Consider the following 13,840-nt stretch of genomic DNA (forward strand, 5'->3'; position numbering starts at 1 on the left):
AATCACATTCAAAAAGACCAAATAAAGGTATCTCAACATCCCCCAAACTCCAACCCCACCTACCCAAAGAGTAAGAAACAGGTATCATAACATTCATATGCGCGTCCAGTCCAACCCAAAACACCAACCCAACCAACCAACCAAAAAAACAAACATCACCGCCTCCCCACCGGCCACTCAACCTCCAACCCCAAACTCCGATCAATAGCTCTCCCCTCCCTCTCATCCCTCCTAACACTCTCCCCCATAACAACAGTCGCGCACCGCCTAAGCACCTCCTGTCCCGTAATCTTCTCGCCAATCCTTCCCGGCGCACAATCCCCCACCTGCAACCTCCTTTGCGTAACCTCGAAATACTCTTTCTCATTCTCCAGCGTGAGTAACTGCATAAACACACTGCACATAACAACCAACTCCTCCGTCATCTCCATTTGGTAGCCCCAAGCGTGGAATATCGCGCCGACGTAAGGTAGGTTTCCGTTTTGGGAGAGGAATTGACGGAGGAGGGTGTGGTTTGTGGCTGAGAGGCGGGTTGGGGGGATGGTGGAGGGGCAGAAGAGGGCGGGGTGTTTGAGGTGGACTGTGTAGAGTTTGTCGAGGGCTTTGTAGTGGGTGCGGGTCCAGGGTTCGATTTTGGGGAGGGGGTGGAGGTGGGAGAGGATTGGGTGGGGGGATGGCGGTGGGGGGCGTGTGAGGGTCGACTTTAGGCGGTCTAAGAGATGCGGTTGCTGGGGTGGAGATGTGGCGGGCTGGCTGCTTGCTTCTGGGCTGGCTTGTGACTCCTCGCTGATGGAACTTTCGATTGACTCGTCGACGACCTGGGGACCTTTGTAACGCGCGGGCGATTGTTGCGGTGATGATGCGGGGACCTCTTCGGATTGCTGCGAGGCTTGCGAGAGCGGCGAAGGCTTGCGGGCAGATAACAAGTTCTGCTGGAACCGTTGCTGCATCTTTGGCGGACTTGATGGAAGACGACTGCGCTCTTGATGCAGAACTCTGCTGGGCTCCTCAGTGACCTCAGTAAGGTCGTTCAAAGTCCGCTCTTGCGGCTCGTAGGCATCCAGATATTCATTCGCTTCCTCGCGTACGCGGACTATCGTAGAAGCTGTATTACCCTCCATCTCTACTCGGAACTGTCGTTGATCGGATGCTGCAGAGATTTTGCTATCGCCATCCACAATAGTATGGAATGGTGAGCTTTGAGCAAGTGGTAGTGTAGACTCTTCAAACTGCACCGAGCTTGTTGAGATGTCGGCGCTTTGAAGTTCTCGCCTCAAAGGACTGCTCTTCTTTGGGGAGCTCATGAGTGCAGGGAAGCGAGGTGGTGTGTCAATGAAAGGATTCGTCTTTGTTGTCGGGGATGGCTTCTTTGTTGCCATGGGCGGCGGCGAAGACTCGGGAACGAAGCTTTCACCTTGGTCTAAAAGTTCAGAAAGGCTGACTTTCTCCTTCTCTTGTCTTCGTTGCCGCCGTTGTTCGAAACGGGATGGTCGCTTTTGATTGAAGACGTTGGGCATGTTCGACTGGAAGAACATGCCGGTGTCATCACTGGCCTCGCTTGCCGGACTCAACTCATCGTCAATCTGGATCGGCTTGTCTTCCTCCAGTGGAGTTACGACATCCTCATCCTGCTCATCCTGTTCTTCTTCGTCTTTGTCTTCGTCATCTTCGGGTTGTTCTGTGACTGCAGGTTCCGCCTGGGCAGGGCTTGGCCCTCGCTGTAACTCAACTTTCTTGTTGTAAAGAGCTTCATTCGCCTTTCTACGACGCCAGGTCCTTGCAGCCGATTTGGTGGGAATGTCCTCTGTGAAGACATCGCGGAGCGACTTCTCTTCCTCCACAGGGGCTTTCTCTTCCTCAACTGAGATCACCGAACGACTGGCCTCTTCTTGCCAGATGTCAGCGAAGTCATCCCATTGGGCAGGTTTGTCTGCCTGTTCTGCAGCATGATCCTGTCGGGGCTCTTCCATCTCATAATCTCGTTGTGCCAAGCCAGTTCGTTTCGCAGGGGGTGTGTCAGCCCGCCAACTCATCTGACCCTCGCTCCTTGCAGGGCTCACCGGTGCGCTCTCCTCTTCAACATCAAGAACCGGGTATTGCACCTCGTCCGCTGTGGCGGTTGGCTCCACTGGTGAGACGGCATTATCCTGGTCTTCAGGGGTAAGAAGGCGTGACTGACGTTTTCGATGCGTTCGAAACACACCTTGTTTGGGAGCTATCGTAGGATTGCTTTTGATGGGACTTGAAGGAGCGGGTGCACTCTCTTCATATGGCTGGCCCGCAAGCTGCTCACCAAGACGTAAACCCGCTTGAAGCTCTTTCCGCGTGCCCTCGCTGAATCCCCGGAACAGATCATCAAGCTCGTCGCGCTTCTTGTCGAGTGCCTGTTGAGGAGGTTCGGGCGTAGAAGAAAGACGAGTAGGATCCAACAAGCCTTGTAAAGCTACGCCAGCGGTAACTACACGGCCAAGCGTCGGTGTTTGAGCTTTGGGTGGACTAGGTTCTATAGCGGGCGGCGCTGATGGAACGTCGGCATCTATGACCGGTGTCACGAAGCGCGACAGCTTTGGCCGTGTAGTGCCCGAGAGTGCTGTGAAGATCTGGGATGGAGGTGATGGGTCTCCGCTAGTCAATGGTCCAGCATTATGCATTGTAGCTGTATTTGGCTCGGAATACTCGTTTCTCAGTGATGATCCGACGGCTGGCGCTGTGGTGTTCTGTGTATCTGCAGGCTTGCGCGTACTCCGCGGTCCGTTACTAAGCAACGTATCGAGTGAAATCATAGTGAAGCTCTCGTTGCCAACTGTGTCGTCACGCATCCTCATCGTCCCCTCGTCAAAAGCGGCTTCTGCGGGTTCGTCGTCTTCGAAGGCTTGGGCTTGGTCATCTTCGGCATCGCTCGCATGGGCGGAGCTTTCGCTGGGTGTGGGGAGGCTGGCATGGCCATCTTCTGAGAAATCGAGATCCTCGGGCTGTATAGGCTCTGCGTCGTCTCCACTGGTCGGCGTAAGAACATCGCTTGCCTCCTCTTCGTGCTCGTCAGACTCCATGAGCACTACTTTGTTCGCGTGTGGGGTGCCCTTGCGCGTTCGCAAATCCTGCCTCATGCTCCTCTGTATCGGCGAGCTCAAGTTGGGTAATTCCTCAGCCTCCATCAGCGCATCGCTCATGGTCTCGGTAGTGGGGCCGGGGAGATCTGCGAAATGCGCGCTCTTTTTTGAGATTCCGGACTTTGAACTCGAAGGGAGTACAGGCGTAGCATCTTGCACCGACCCTTCTCGTGTCCCTGAATCCTCGGCCACAGCGACGACCTTCCTGGGCCGGCCTCTCCGCTTCTTTGGTGGCACATCGGTGTCGACATCGGCTGCGCTTGACTCTCCACCCTTCATATTCAACTCGCGTGATCCGGATCGTGCGCGTCTCTTGACTGGTGTTCCCTTCCGCTTTGGTTTAGGAGTGGCTCCCACGTCAGACTTTCGGGGGCGTCCGCGGGGGCGTTTGACAGGCGAGGAAGTATCGTGATCCTTCAATGGCACCGTCGTGGTCTTCGTTCTCGTGGTCACTCGCTTCACGGATGGGGATGCGTTGACGTCGTCGCTTCCGGGTTCAGCCTGGACGGTGACCTTGATGCGCCAGGGGCTCGCACCGCCGCCGCGTGGTGTGCTCATGATCATGGACTTGGTGGGCGACGAGAACATCATCTCCGAGGCCTCGAGTCTGCGGTTCTGCTTGGTCGGCGAGCCGCCCGCCATGGAGTCACGCGGCCTGGGCTTGCGGGCGGATGTGATGGTGTTGTCGAAGGAGAGAGCCAGCGGATCCGGGCTCGAGTCGTAGCTGCGATCGCTGTGGGCATCGTCGCCTGCCGTTGCGCTTCGGCCGCGGGGCGCCATGTCTTAGAAGGGTCGGAGGGGTGTCTTGGTTGTTAGTGCGAGAGGAATGCATGTGGGTGGGGAACAAACGTACGGCATCCGTCAGAATGCGGGACGGGCCACGCGCTGTCGCCCTAGCAACTATCTTATCACGCGCTGCTACGCGCGACACCACCAACAAGGCAGCCGAGACGACCGAGTGCAGACTATGGAGGCGCGATGGGTATTCATGGGTGAGTTGCGCAGTCTTTTTGCACGCTTTTTATACTGATTCGCGCAGTATCTACAAGGAGATCGGCCCTGGAAAGCGCGTAGCCCTGTCAAAGCTCGCCGTCGAAAAGTTCGAAGAGACCGGACGCCCGCTGCGCATTGCTATCGACACATCAATATGGCTTTTCCAGATACAAGCTAGCAAAGGTAGAACTCTGGCATCACGTACATGCTCGCGCTATGCTGACTATGAATAGGCGGCACCAACCCGGCGTTGCGCACCTTCTATTACCGCCTCCTTCGCCTCATCTCGCTCGCGATCCATCCCGTCTTCGTCTTCGATGGACCAAACAAGCCGCCCTTCAAGCGCAACAAACGCACCGGACCGAACGTCGCATCCATCCCCGAATTTCTCGCGAAGCAACTGTTGAAGCAATTTGGATATCCTATACATCTTGCGCCGGGTGAAGCTGAGGCAGAATGCGCGCTACTTCAGCAAGAGGGAATAGTGGATGCGGTTTTGAGTGAAGATGTCGACACACTCATGTTTGGAAGTGGTATAACCATACGCAACTGGTCACCGGAGAAAACGGGAAAGACGCCAACACACGTCAACGTATACGATGCGGTCGAAACAAAGAACGGGCCGTCAGGATTGGATCGCGAGGGCATGATACTCGTTGCGCTCATGAGTGGAGGAGATTATGTCCCTGAGGGTATACCTGGATGTGGCCCAAAGACAGCATGTGAGGCTGCGAAGGCAGGTTTCGGCGCCGATTTGTGCAGGATTCCGAAGAACGACGCCAGAGCCATCTCCCAGTGGCGAGAGCGACTGCAGCATGAGCTGAAGACGAACGAGAGCAAGCACTTCAAGCGGAAGCACGGTGCGCTGAAGATCCCAGACGACTTCCCGCGTTTGGACATCCTTGGATACTACACACACCCAGCCATTTCGAATCAAGCGGGATTGGATAAGCTGCGCCGATCGATCAAATGGGACCAAGAGCTGGATTTCTCGGGCTTGCGCGAGTTTACACACGATGCGTTCGACTGGGTCAAGCTTGAAGGTGCAAAGCACTTCGTCCGCAGTTTGGCGCCTTCGATGGTTGTGCGCCAGTTACGTATACGCGCTGGAAACCTCGACCGACTACCTACGAACAACATCCAGGCGGTACAAGAGGACGAAGCTCTCCTCATCAAAGGCCTGCATGGCAAGCGACAACATTCGGTCACGGACAACTGCACAGAACTGCGAGTAAGCTTCACGCCCATTGAGCTTGTCAAGATCGACCTTAGTAAGGAGGATCCGGACGATGATGTGGAAGTACCACCTAGCTCTCAGCAAGCCGGAGGTGATGCGGAACTCGATGATGAAGATCTGGAAGATGAAGGCCCTAAGAAGCGTGGACCTACCAAGTTCGACCCAGAGAAGGCTGCGAGAATCTGGGTGATGGAGACTTTCGTCAAGGTTGGTGTGCCGCTCACAGTTGAAGATTGGGAAGCTGGGCGACAGACGAAACTGAAGCCTAAGCGAGCAGCAACTGTGCAAGAGCCTGGCAAAGCTGCACCAAAGGCCAAGGCTGCTCCCAGGCGGACGAAGACAGCCAGTGATCAACCGCAGGCTCGCATCGAAACCTTCGCCAAGGTAACGAAACCGGGCTCAAAGCTCTCGCGAGCTCTCGCAAAGACACAGGACAAGGTTGCTGAGGTCTCTGTACCTGTCCCACAGTTTGCACAACAGCAAGACGATGTAATTGACCTTCTCTCTTCTTCGCCAGTGAGAATTCGGGATATTGCACAGCCGCCACCACCTGAACGCGAGAAGTCGGTGTCTCCCCCAATTGCAGATCTGCCTCCAAGTGTGAGCAAGCGGAGAAGACGAGCCCCGATTCAACGCTCCAAAACACTTCCCGCTGATATTAATGCGGTTCCTGATCGACCATCGACGCCTCCTCTTCTGAACACGATAGAAACATTGGACTTGGTAGATTCGCCTGCCCATCCGTCACCCTCACAATTACCCGCGAAGAAGGCGAGGACACGAAGGACTAAGGATGCACCGGCTACAACAGCGTCGCGAGATACTTCTGTAGCCTTGTCCCCCAGCAAATCGAAGCAGTCGACGCTAGATGCATGGCGAGCATCAGTGACGCCGACCAAGCGACGGGGCGTGACACCAGCAGTCAATGCAGCGCCACCACCCCAACTTCGCTCCCTGTCAGAAGAAGTCGACTCCCTAGACTTGACGCCTTCGTCGCCGGTACGAGAAACGCGACATCAACAGAGTGCCAGCACTAGCACACTACCCACTTCGAAGACGAGTACGAAACGCCCGCCATTAACATCGATATCGTCGAATGCGTCGAATGCATCCACAAACTCGGTATTATCAACAGCCTCCATATCCAACAAGAAGAAGAGTATAAGAGACGTATTTGGCCCATCTCGACCTCGCCGCACTTCACTTCGTCTCAGCAAAACTATATCCGCGCCTCCTGAAGCCGACTGCCTCGATCTCACATCACCACAGCTTGTTCCAGCAAAACCAAGATCAGAATCACCAACGACCGATAACCTTGACCTCACATCGCCAGAACCCATCGCAGTGAGAGCACGATCCGCATCCCCAAATGTCGAGACGCTCGATCTTACTGAACTCTCGTCCCCCGTAGTCGAGCGCGCCCCGGTCCCGACAGCACCTGCCCCAGTATCCCCTCCACCGACCTCGACCTCACCTTCGTCCCTCCGCAGATCACCACGCGACCACAAATCTACCTCACCACAGCCCCCACCTCGTACCTCCCCGCCAGCAGCATGGAAAGCGCGAGAGAAGAAGAAACGCGCAATCGTCTTGCGGAAGAGTGTAGTCGGCGCATGGACCTATGTAGATGTCGATAGTCCGGAGAAGACAGCAGATGGCAAAGCAGGACTTGTGCTCAAGGGCAAGGAGAGACGGAAATGGCGCGAGAGTGCTGTTGAGATGTTGGATCTGACATAAACCTGGCTGGTTGTGTTTTAGGAAGAGGGGACTATGTTTCGGTCCTTTTCGATGCAGGTTCCATGATCCGGGACATGATGGATACGAAGCGCGGAGTTTATTGAATGTACCACGTTGAATTCCTGTCCACCTCATTTTCTCATAATCGTGCAGCTGCTACATCATCCATACCATACCACACAAACTACCCACATTGACGACACCAAGTGCGATACGAAAGTCATACACATACCCTCCGTATCTTGAGACGTTGTACCCCTGCAACAAATCCCAGACCCTGCGCGCGTTCACACCTAAAACCTGCTCCCCACCCCAGCCTCACTCCCAAACCAGCCCATGACGTCATACGCCCAAACCTTCACCACCAAGGCACGCGGCCATGCATACAAAGCATGCGTACCACTTTCATCCGCGGAGTCTGCTCCGCTAAAAACCTCTCTTTTTCTTTCCAAGATACCAAACAAGACTACACATCTCGAATTCTGCATTGCGATACCCGTTGAGCCCATAACCCTTCACGCATCACACCTGGGCACTACATACACCAAGAAGAAGAATCAATTTGGGTTTTCAAGATGACACAAGCGGTATCCAAACAAGACACCTCGTCCCAACAAGTCCAACAGCAGCGTCAAGGCGCGGGAAGTAGAGAAGTGCAGGAACATCATGCTAGTGCGAATGCTTCTGTATGTCCTCCATATCCACTCCCATTTCCATTCCCATTCCCATTCCCATTCCCCTTTCCTTTGCCCCATTCCCCATCACACGACATCACCTACAGTACTGTTAAATGTACTGCCACTAGTAGATGAGTAGATGGATATACATGTAGTATGGATCGTGTGTATAAACCTGTACTAACAAAGCGTAAAAGGCCGGTCTAAACCTCAACCTCTTCGGCGCCCTTTCCGGCGCCTTCTCCTCTAAGCAAAAGAAAACTACGCATCAGAATGCTGATGGGTCGAGTACTACGGAGGAGGATAAGCACGATAAAGGTAACCAATTACCCCTTTATCCCATCCCATCCAATCCCCCAATACACCCAGCGGATCCCTCACCTACCCCGTCTTTGACTCCCTTGTCATTTGACTACAGTCTTACTAATCGGATTGTATAGGTACCGCGAGCGCAGCTGCCGGGGGCAGAGGAAGTGCATACGCAGCAGGAAACGCACAGCAGAGTAGTTTGAAAGCAAAGGAGAGTGGGATGGCGCAGGAACAGAAGCAGGGGAAGAAAGTGGAAAAGGTTGATCATTTGGGGATTGAGGGATAGCAGGATTGATACCGTTACAACTTGAAGAATATGATGATACTGAATACGAAATGACTATGACTATGACTATGACTACATTAAGCTATCCAAAACGGGATGATGCTAGACGTGACAACATTGCAAAAACTGGTACAATGGTAGATCCATCTCTTCATGAAGAATTGTCAAAGACCAAAAACGCCGTATTCAACCCAATATCTCGAAATCCATCCTGAACACCTTAGAAAACATTTCCCAAGAACCATTAAACCGCCCCACCAATCCGACTCAACCCCTCAACCCCCCTCTTAGCAGCAACAACATGCCAAGGCACGGTCCCATTCCTTGTCCCTCTCATCCCCCTCAACTTCGCCAAAACCCCCAACGCCCTAAACTGCCCCAGCACCTCCTTCAACAACCCCTCAGCCGTCGTCCTCGTCTGCGGCGTAGGCGTCCACATAAGACTCGTCGTACTCCTCTGCGCCGAATCCTGCCCGGGACCCGGACTCTGCGGCGTACCCGGATTACCAGCGTAAGGATTAGGCAGGCCAGCTCCAGCGCCGCCTGGACTGGGGAGGTCAGAAGAGGCGGAACTAATACTACCACTGCTGGTGCTGGTGCTACTGGAAGAGGGTGGGAAGGGGGAGGAAGCAGCGCGGGTAGAGCCTACGGCGCCGATCCAGAGGAAGTTTACGGCTATGACGATGGGACCGGATTCTGGGTCGGGGATGGGGTGCGAGATGCTGTTGGTTGTTTGGTAGGTTTCGCCGCGTTTGACGAGGAGGCCGGAGATGAGGGCGGGGCTGAATTGCGTTGTGGAGTGCGTGTTGTGGAGGCGATGGGCGAGGATTACGCCCCAGGTTTCGTCTGTCACGTCGACTAAGCGTGCTTCTGGATCTGCTGTTGGGTCCGTGGCGGAGGGGTCGGCCGAGGGTGTTGCAGCGGGTGTAAGACCTGGTCCTGGGTCGGATGGGGAGACGCCGGCTTGGGAGGTGGAGTCTGGAGGGCTTGCGCCGCCGCCGGTGGTTGTGCTTGGAGCAGCCATGGTGGGTATGAACTTGTACGGTGGATCTGCATCGACTGCTGTGAGTAATGTAACGAACACATTGATCTGTGTTGGGCATGAGATTAGGTAGACCCATGTCTCCAATTCCTCTCTTTCCAGAACTCCGGCTTTGGCAATGCAAACACGCCAGTTGACTCTTCGCGATTGTAAGATTTCGATAGTCGTCTGCCAAATCTCTTTTGCGACCTCTCTGAACACACGCGTACCTAGATGGTACGAGACAACGGCTTGAGATTTGCCACAGCTGTCGGTCCAAGCTGCTGTCACCCAAGTGCCATCGAGACTGATCGCGTACGCAAGGTGCATATAGGTATTCTCTCGAAGCAGGTCCTGCGCTGGCTCGGGTATCAGCTTGAAAGGTATGTTTCGTGGAAGCGTCTCCTCGAGATGGAAAGCAGGTGCCGCGTATATGCTGAGAGATGTCTTGTCGCTGTTGGGTGCACTCGGCGGGCATCGATCGTAAACCTCTCGTGCAAGGCTGAAGTAAGTAGCTGGATCTAGAATGACAGGGGCGTCGAAAGAAGCGATGTACTTGATGGGTATAACCTGAAGCACCAGATCCGGCTTCTGAGGCTGATCTGGACGTCCCGGTGTTCCTTGGCCATACGCTTGGAAGAGCGCCCAGAAGGCCGAGCACAATTCCCAGAGCGCAGACGGACCGCCGAAAGGATCGATCATGTAAATGACGAATGCATCGATCTTTGAATCCTGTTGCTCCCGTATTTTCCCATGCTGTATGGCGAGAAGCTTTCCGAGCTGGACGCAGGTCTCTCTGAGGAGCTTGAATGTCTCTGACGGTGTGATGGACGAGCTGGCCCTCACAGGCACAAGACCTCCTTCAAACTCGACAACCGTCTCGACGCGAGAGTGTGAACCGAGCTTGCAGCTGTCGTAAGCAAGCTGAAGATTGAGCAGGAAGTTCTCAAGGCATGGTCGTAGAGCATCGCTGTGAGGGTATACGCAGAATGTAACGACATTCTTGGGAGGACTGATGGGTGATAATCCCAAGGGCTCCCAGAACGCTACTGCTGGTGGAAGCAAATCCCAATGCGTCTCCGCACGGCGTACCCTCAAGAAGGGTGCGTTGATCTGGTACATGTGGCTCCCGGTAACTGCCGGGCCATCACTCTTCCGTGCAGGTGGCCTCTGCTGCGCTTTTGCCAGGGCAGCATAGTCCTGGAAGACCTCATGCACGCCTGCAAGTGTAGGTAGGTCACAATCCTCGGCCGCTGGGAAGAGCTCTTTGATGACAGCCTGCCAGCGCGTTTCTACCATCTCATCACTTCCGGATTCTTTTTCGAAAGGTACATCCTCTCCCAACAGATCCAGAGTTGCAGACACAATCTGGTCTGTCACAATCTGTGTAATCGAGATGCTGTCCTTGGCACTCAACGGCTTCTCTTCTGATACTTCGTAACTCATCTCAGGCTGAGAGGTGGGAGTGTCGGGCATTTGCGCTGGGTTTGTCTGTAGGGTAGGTAGACTGTAGCGCGCACCAGCTAAGTGCCGTTCCACTGGAGACGGGAAATGGACCAGAGACCAATCCCATACACTTGGCTCGAAATTGTTCAGGTTTGACTGATCAAGTTGAAGACCGTGTAAATCTTGCCAATCGCCTCCCATCGAGTCCGCGAACGACGTCACCGAGAGCGGCGTGGCGTTGCCCTCGCTCTGTAACTTCCTCTTCGCAGGCATGACTAGTCCGCCTATAGTAGCTGTGGGCGTCGCTTCCACTTCCTCATCTTCTCCAGAGTCTTCATCGGATTCGTCTGACGTCTCACTAGAGTCCGAGTCTTCGCTAGCCGCTCGAGCCAGAGATGCTATTTCTGGTATCTGATGCGTAGACGCGGCCCCTACAGTGATACGAAGCTTTGAAAGTAGAGGTATGTCTCTCAGACTTTTCGTCTGGGTGACGGTGGCCCCAGCACCAGGACTAGGGCTGGAGATACTGTTACGGCCATGTTCCACAGAGTGATGTGTGCTGAATCGTCCATCCTGATACTTGGCGTCAGACATGCTCATTTTGCGACTGAAAGCCACCGGGCTGAAGTGTGTATCGTGTGGGGTATCCGTGGGTTGAGTTGATCGAGCACGCGATGTCTTCTTGTTCGGCGGAGATGGCTGTAGTGCCTTGGAAACAGCGCTCGGGCTTAGTGGTGGAGTTGGCTCCTTGGAGAATGATACTTTTGCTCTTGGTGTTGGGAAGGTAGTCTTCTCCTCAAACAGGTCGACGCTTTCGCTCGGCGGTTCTTCCACGGCCATAGGCTGTTTGCCTTTGTCTTCTTTCTTCACGTCCACGGGAGGCTCAGAAGCCGTATCCAACGCACTTTCGAGTGCAGCGAAAGGGTCAGTTGTGTCTTCTTCGGTCTTGGGTTCGACAGCCACTTGAGACTCAGGCTTTCGTGATGTGTTGGCAGGTGCTACGCTCGTATCTGGCAGCTGAGGTGCGTCCATCATGTCAATATCGTTATCGTCCGGTCCGTCAAAGAAGTCGAAATCCGTGTCGTTGATGCGATCCCCTCCGTATCCATCTTCGTCCATATCGTCGCCGAAAAGATCATCGTTTCCACCGGAGGTGTTGAAGTTGTCTGGCGCAGGTGCGACGGGTGACGTCAAAGGCATTTGTTGATCTTCCATCTTGGTGTCGTCTTGTGGAGCGGAGAGGTTGATGGCGGGGTTGCTGCCTCCGGGTGCTAGGATGACGTTGGAGACCGTGCCGGACACGCTCGGTGTGTCGCTATGGGAGACTGCAGTTCCGGGAACAACCCCATCCGGAGGTGTGGGGTAGACACCACCTGCAGGATGCAGGTCCCCGTAGGCACCACGAGCGTTTACAGGTGATGACGCGATCATGTTCTGTTGTTCGTCCTTGAGACGGGCAGCGTCCTCTTCAGCCTTCTTCGCTTTTCGTCTCGCTTCAAGAATCTTGTCACGATCCGGCTTTCCTAGAAACCACTCCTGTGCGGCATCAAGTGGATCCTTGAAACCCGTTGATTCTGGCGTCTCGTACCATCTCAGCATACTGTGGCTTCCAGCTGCCGCCACACTAGCCGGCTCCACAGACTTCATCTCGTGTTCTTCTGATCCGTGAAAGAAGCACAGTGCTCTGGGCCAGAGGACGTCTCGATCCTGACCTGCCAAAGCCGGGCTCGAAACTACAGGGTTATTAACTGAGGTCATGCGTATTCTAACCCATGAGCTTTTCTTCTCAAGGTCAGGCAACGTGAAGCCCTTCCAGCCCAGCCAACGCTTGACACTCGACTTCCAGTTCTCAATACTCTGCTCTAAGGTGGTGAGTCTAGTGCGTTTCCTATGACGGAGGCCTATCTCCTCTACAAGGGAGTCAAGCGGATCTTCAAGGCTCGTTATTGTTGCAAGCAGGCCATTCGGAGCCACTCGGATACATCTACCAACAAGAGACTGCTCTCCAGCTTGCGTGGATACGTCGCCGACGCAACGAATATCAGATTTTTGGTCAGTGAAAGTCGATACGAGGAGCGTGCCCGAGCTGGCCCAATGTACATTGATGCTTGTCATACGATGTACGCAGTCTGGTGGTTCAATCTCATCCTCATCATCGTCTATCTGCTTGTAAGCCTTGGAAACAAACGTGCGAAAGTTCAAGGCAGTCACATTGCAATCTTTGACGATGTTGAACGAGATGAGAGCAATGACGGATGATGTGAAGAGCTCATAGACTGTGAGGCAATCGGGCGGCGCAGGGGCATCAGATGCCGAGGCCTGGCTGTTGCCCTGTGATGATCTCGCACTGCTAGCAGGCAGGCCCCTTTGTGGTGCTGTTGCCGACGGGGAATTGTTCGAGGTCGCGGTGGTGTTGGGGTTGCCCGGGCGCATGGGAGGCCGCGCTAGATCGATGGCCTTGGTGCATCCTGTCTGCTCGCCTAGCACGTGTCAGTCGTAATTTTGGGAAGGTGCGAGAGCGACATACTGTGCAGGCGATAGCCGTCGAGCTCTGGGAGATCGACGGTCGGCTCTATCTTATCGACGGTCGCGGGCTTGAACAGCCATAGCCACGGTCGCGATGCATCCTGCGCAACAAGGTGCAGGTCCTGTCGCAGCTCGGCTTCGACTGCGCGTATGTCGTCGGAAGCATTCCAGTCTCGCGTTCTTGAGGAGGTGGGGGTGGTGGTGCGCGTGATTGAGAAGGCGTGATATGCGACAGCCTCGAAGTCTCCCTGTATATTGTCAGCGTGCCATCGCGTACGAGGATGTTCCGACGTACTATAGCTTGCGCATTCGTAGTACAGGTTTTGAGAAATTCCATTAGAGAGATGGCTCCTTGTTAAGGGACATTCAGGTGGTATGCGCGGCGTATTTTCACTCCCAAGACTGCGCTGTACACTTTTTCCATCAACTCCGCTGCGGTCCGCCCAGCGCGTCACGCGCGACAGTGTCTATCAAAGCGATGGAGGAGTGGTGTGGGCG

The 13,840-nt window shown here is 54.6% G+C and overlaps 3 protein-coding genes across 3 annotated transcripts; 1 reads left to right on the top strand and 2 right to left on the bottom strand.

Moving 5' to 3' along the window:
• Positions 1-155: 155 nt before the first annotated feature.
• Positions 156-3,890, bottom strand: J4E90_007985 (uncharacterized protein; the record flags this gene model as incomplete). The annotated part of the gene is made up of 1 exon (XM_051437515.1): positions 156-3,890. One exon carries the CDS (start codon positions 3,888-3,890, stop codon positions 156-158), a length of 3,735 nt encoding a protein of 1,244 aa, XP_051288326.1.
• A 198-nt stretch (positions 3,891-4,088) lies between these two features.
• On the top strand, positions 4,089-7,077 carry J4E90_007986 (uncharacterized protein; the record flags this gene model as incomplete). The annotated part of the gene is made up of 3 exons (XM_051437516.1): positions 4,089-4,102; positions 4,150-4,286; positions 4,337-7,077. The coding sequence occupies 3 exons, from the start codon at positions 4,089-4,091 to the stop codon at positions 7,075-7,077; spliced, it is 2,892 nt and encodes a 963-aa protein (XP_051288327.1).
• A 1,673-nt stretch (positions 7,078-8,750) lies between these two features.
• On the bottom strand, positions 8,751-13,679 carry J4E90_007987 (uncharacterized protein; the record flags this gene model as incomplete). The annotated part of the gene is made up of 4 exons (XM_051437517.1): positions 8,751-8,806; positions 8,857-13,296; positions 13,344-13,590; positions 13,638-13,679. The coding sequence occupies 4 exons, from the start codon at positions 13,677-13,679 to the stop codon at positions 8,751-8,753; spliced, it is 4,785 nt and encodes a 1,594-aa protein (XP_051288328.1).
• Between the last annotated feature and the right edge of the window lie 161 nt (positions 13,680-13,840).

The sequence above is a fragment of the Alternaria incomplexa genome (genome assembly GCF_024043165.1).
Source record: "Alternaria incomplexa strain BMP 0042 chromosome Unknown scaffold_12, whole genome shotgun sequence".
NCBI classification, from domain to species: domain Eukaryota; kingdom Fungi; phylum Ascomycota; class Dothideomycetes; order Pleosporales; family Pleosporaceae; genus Alternaria; species Alternaria incomplexa.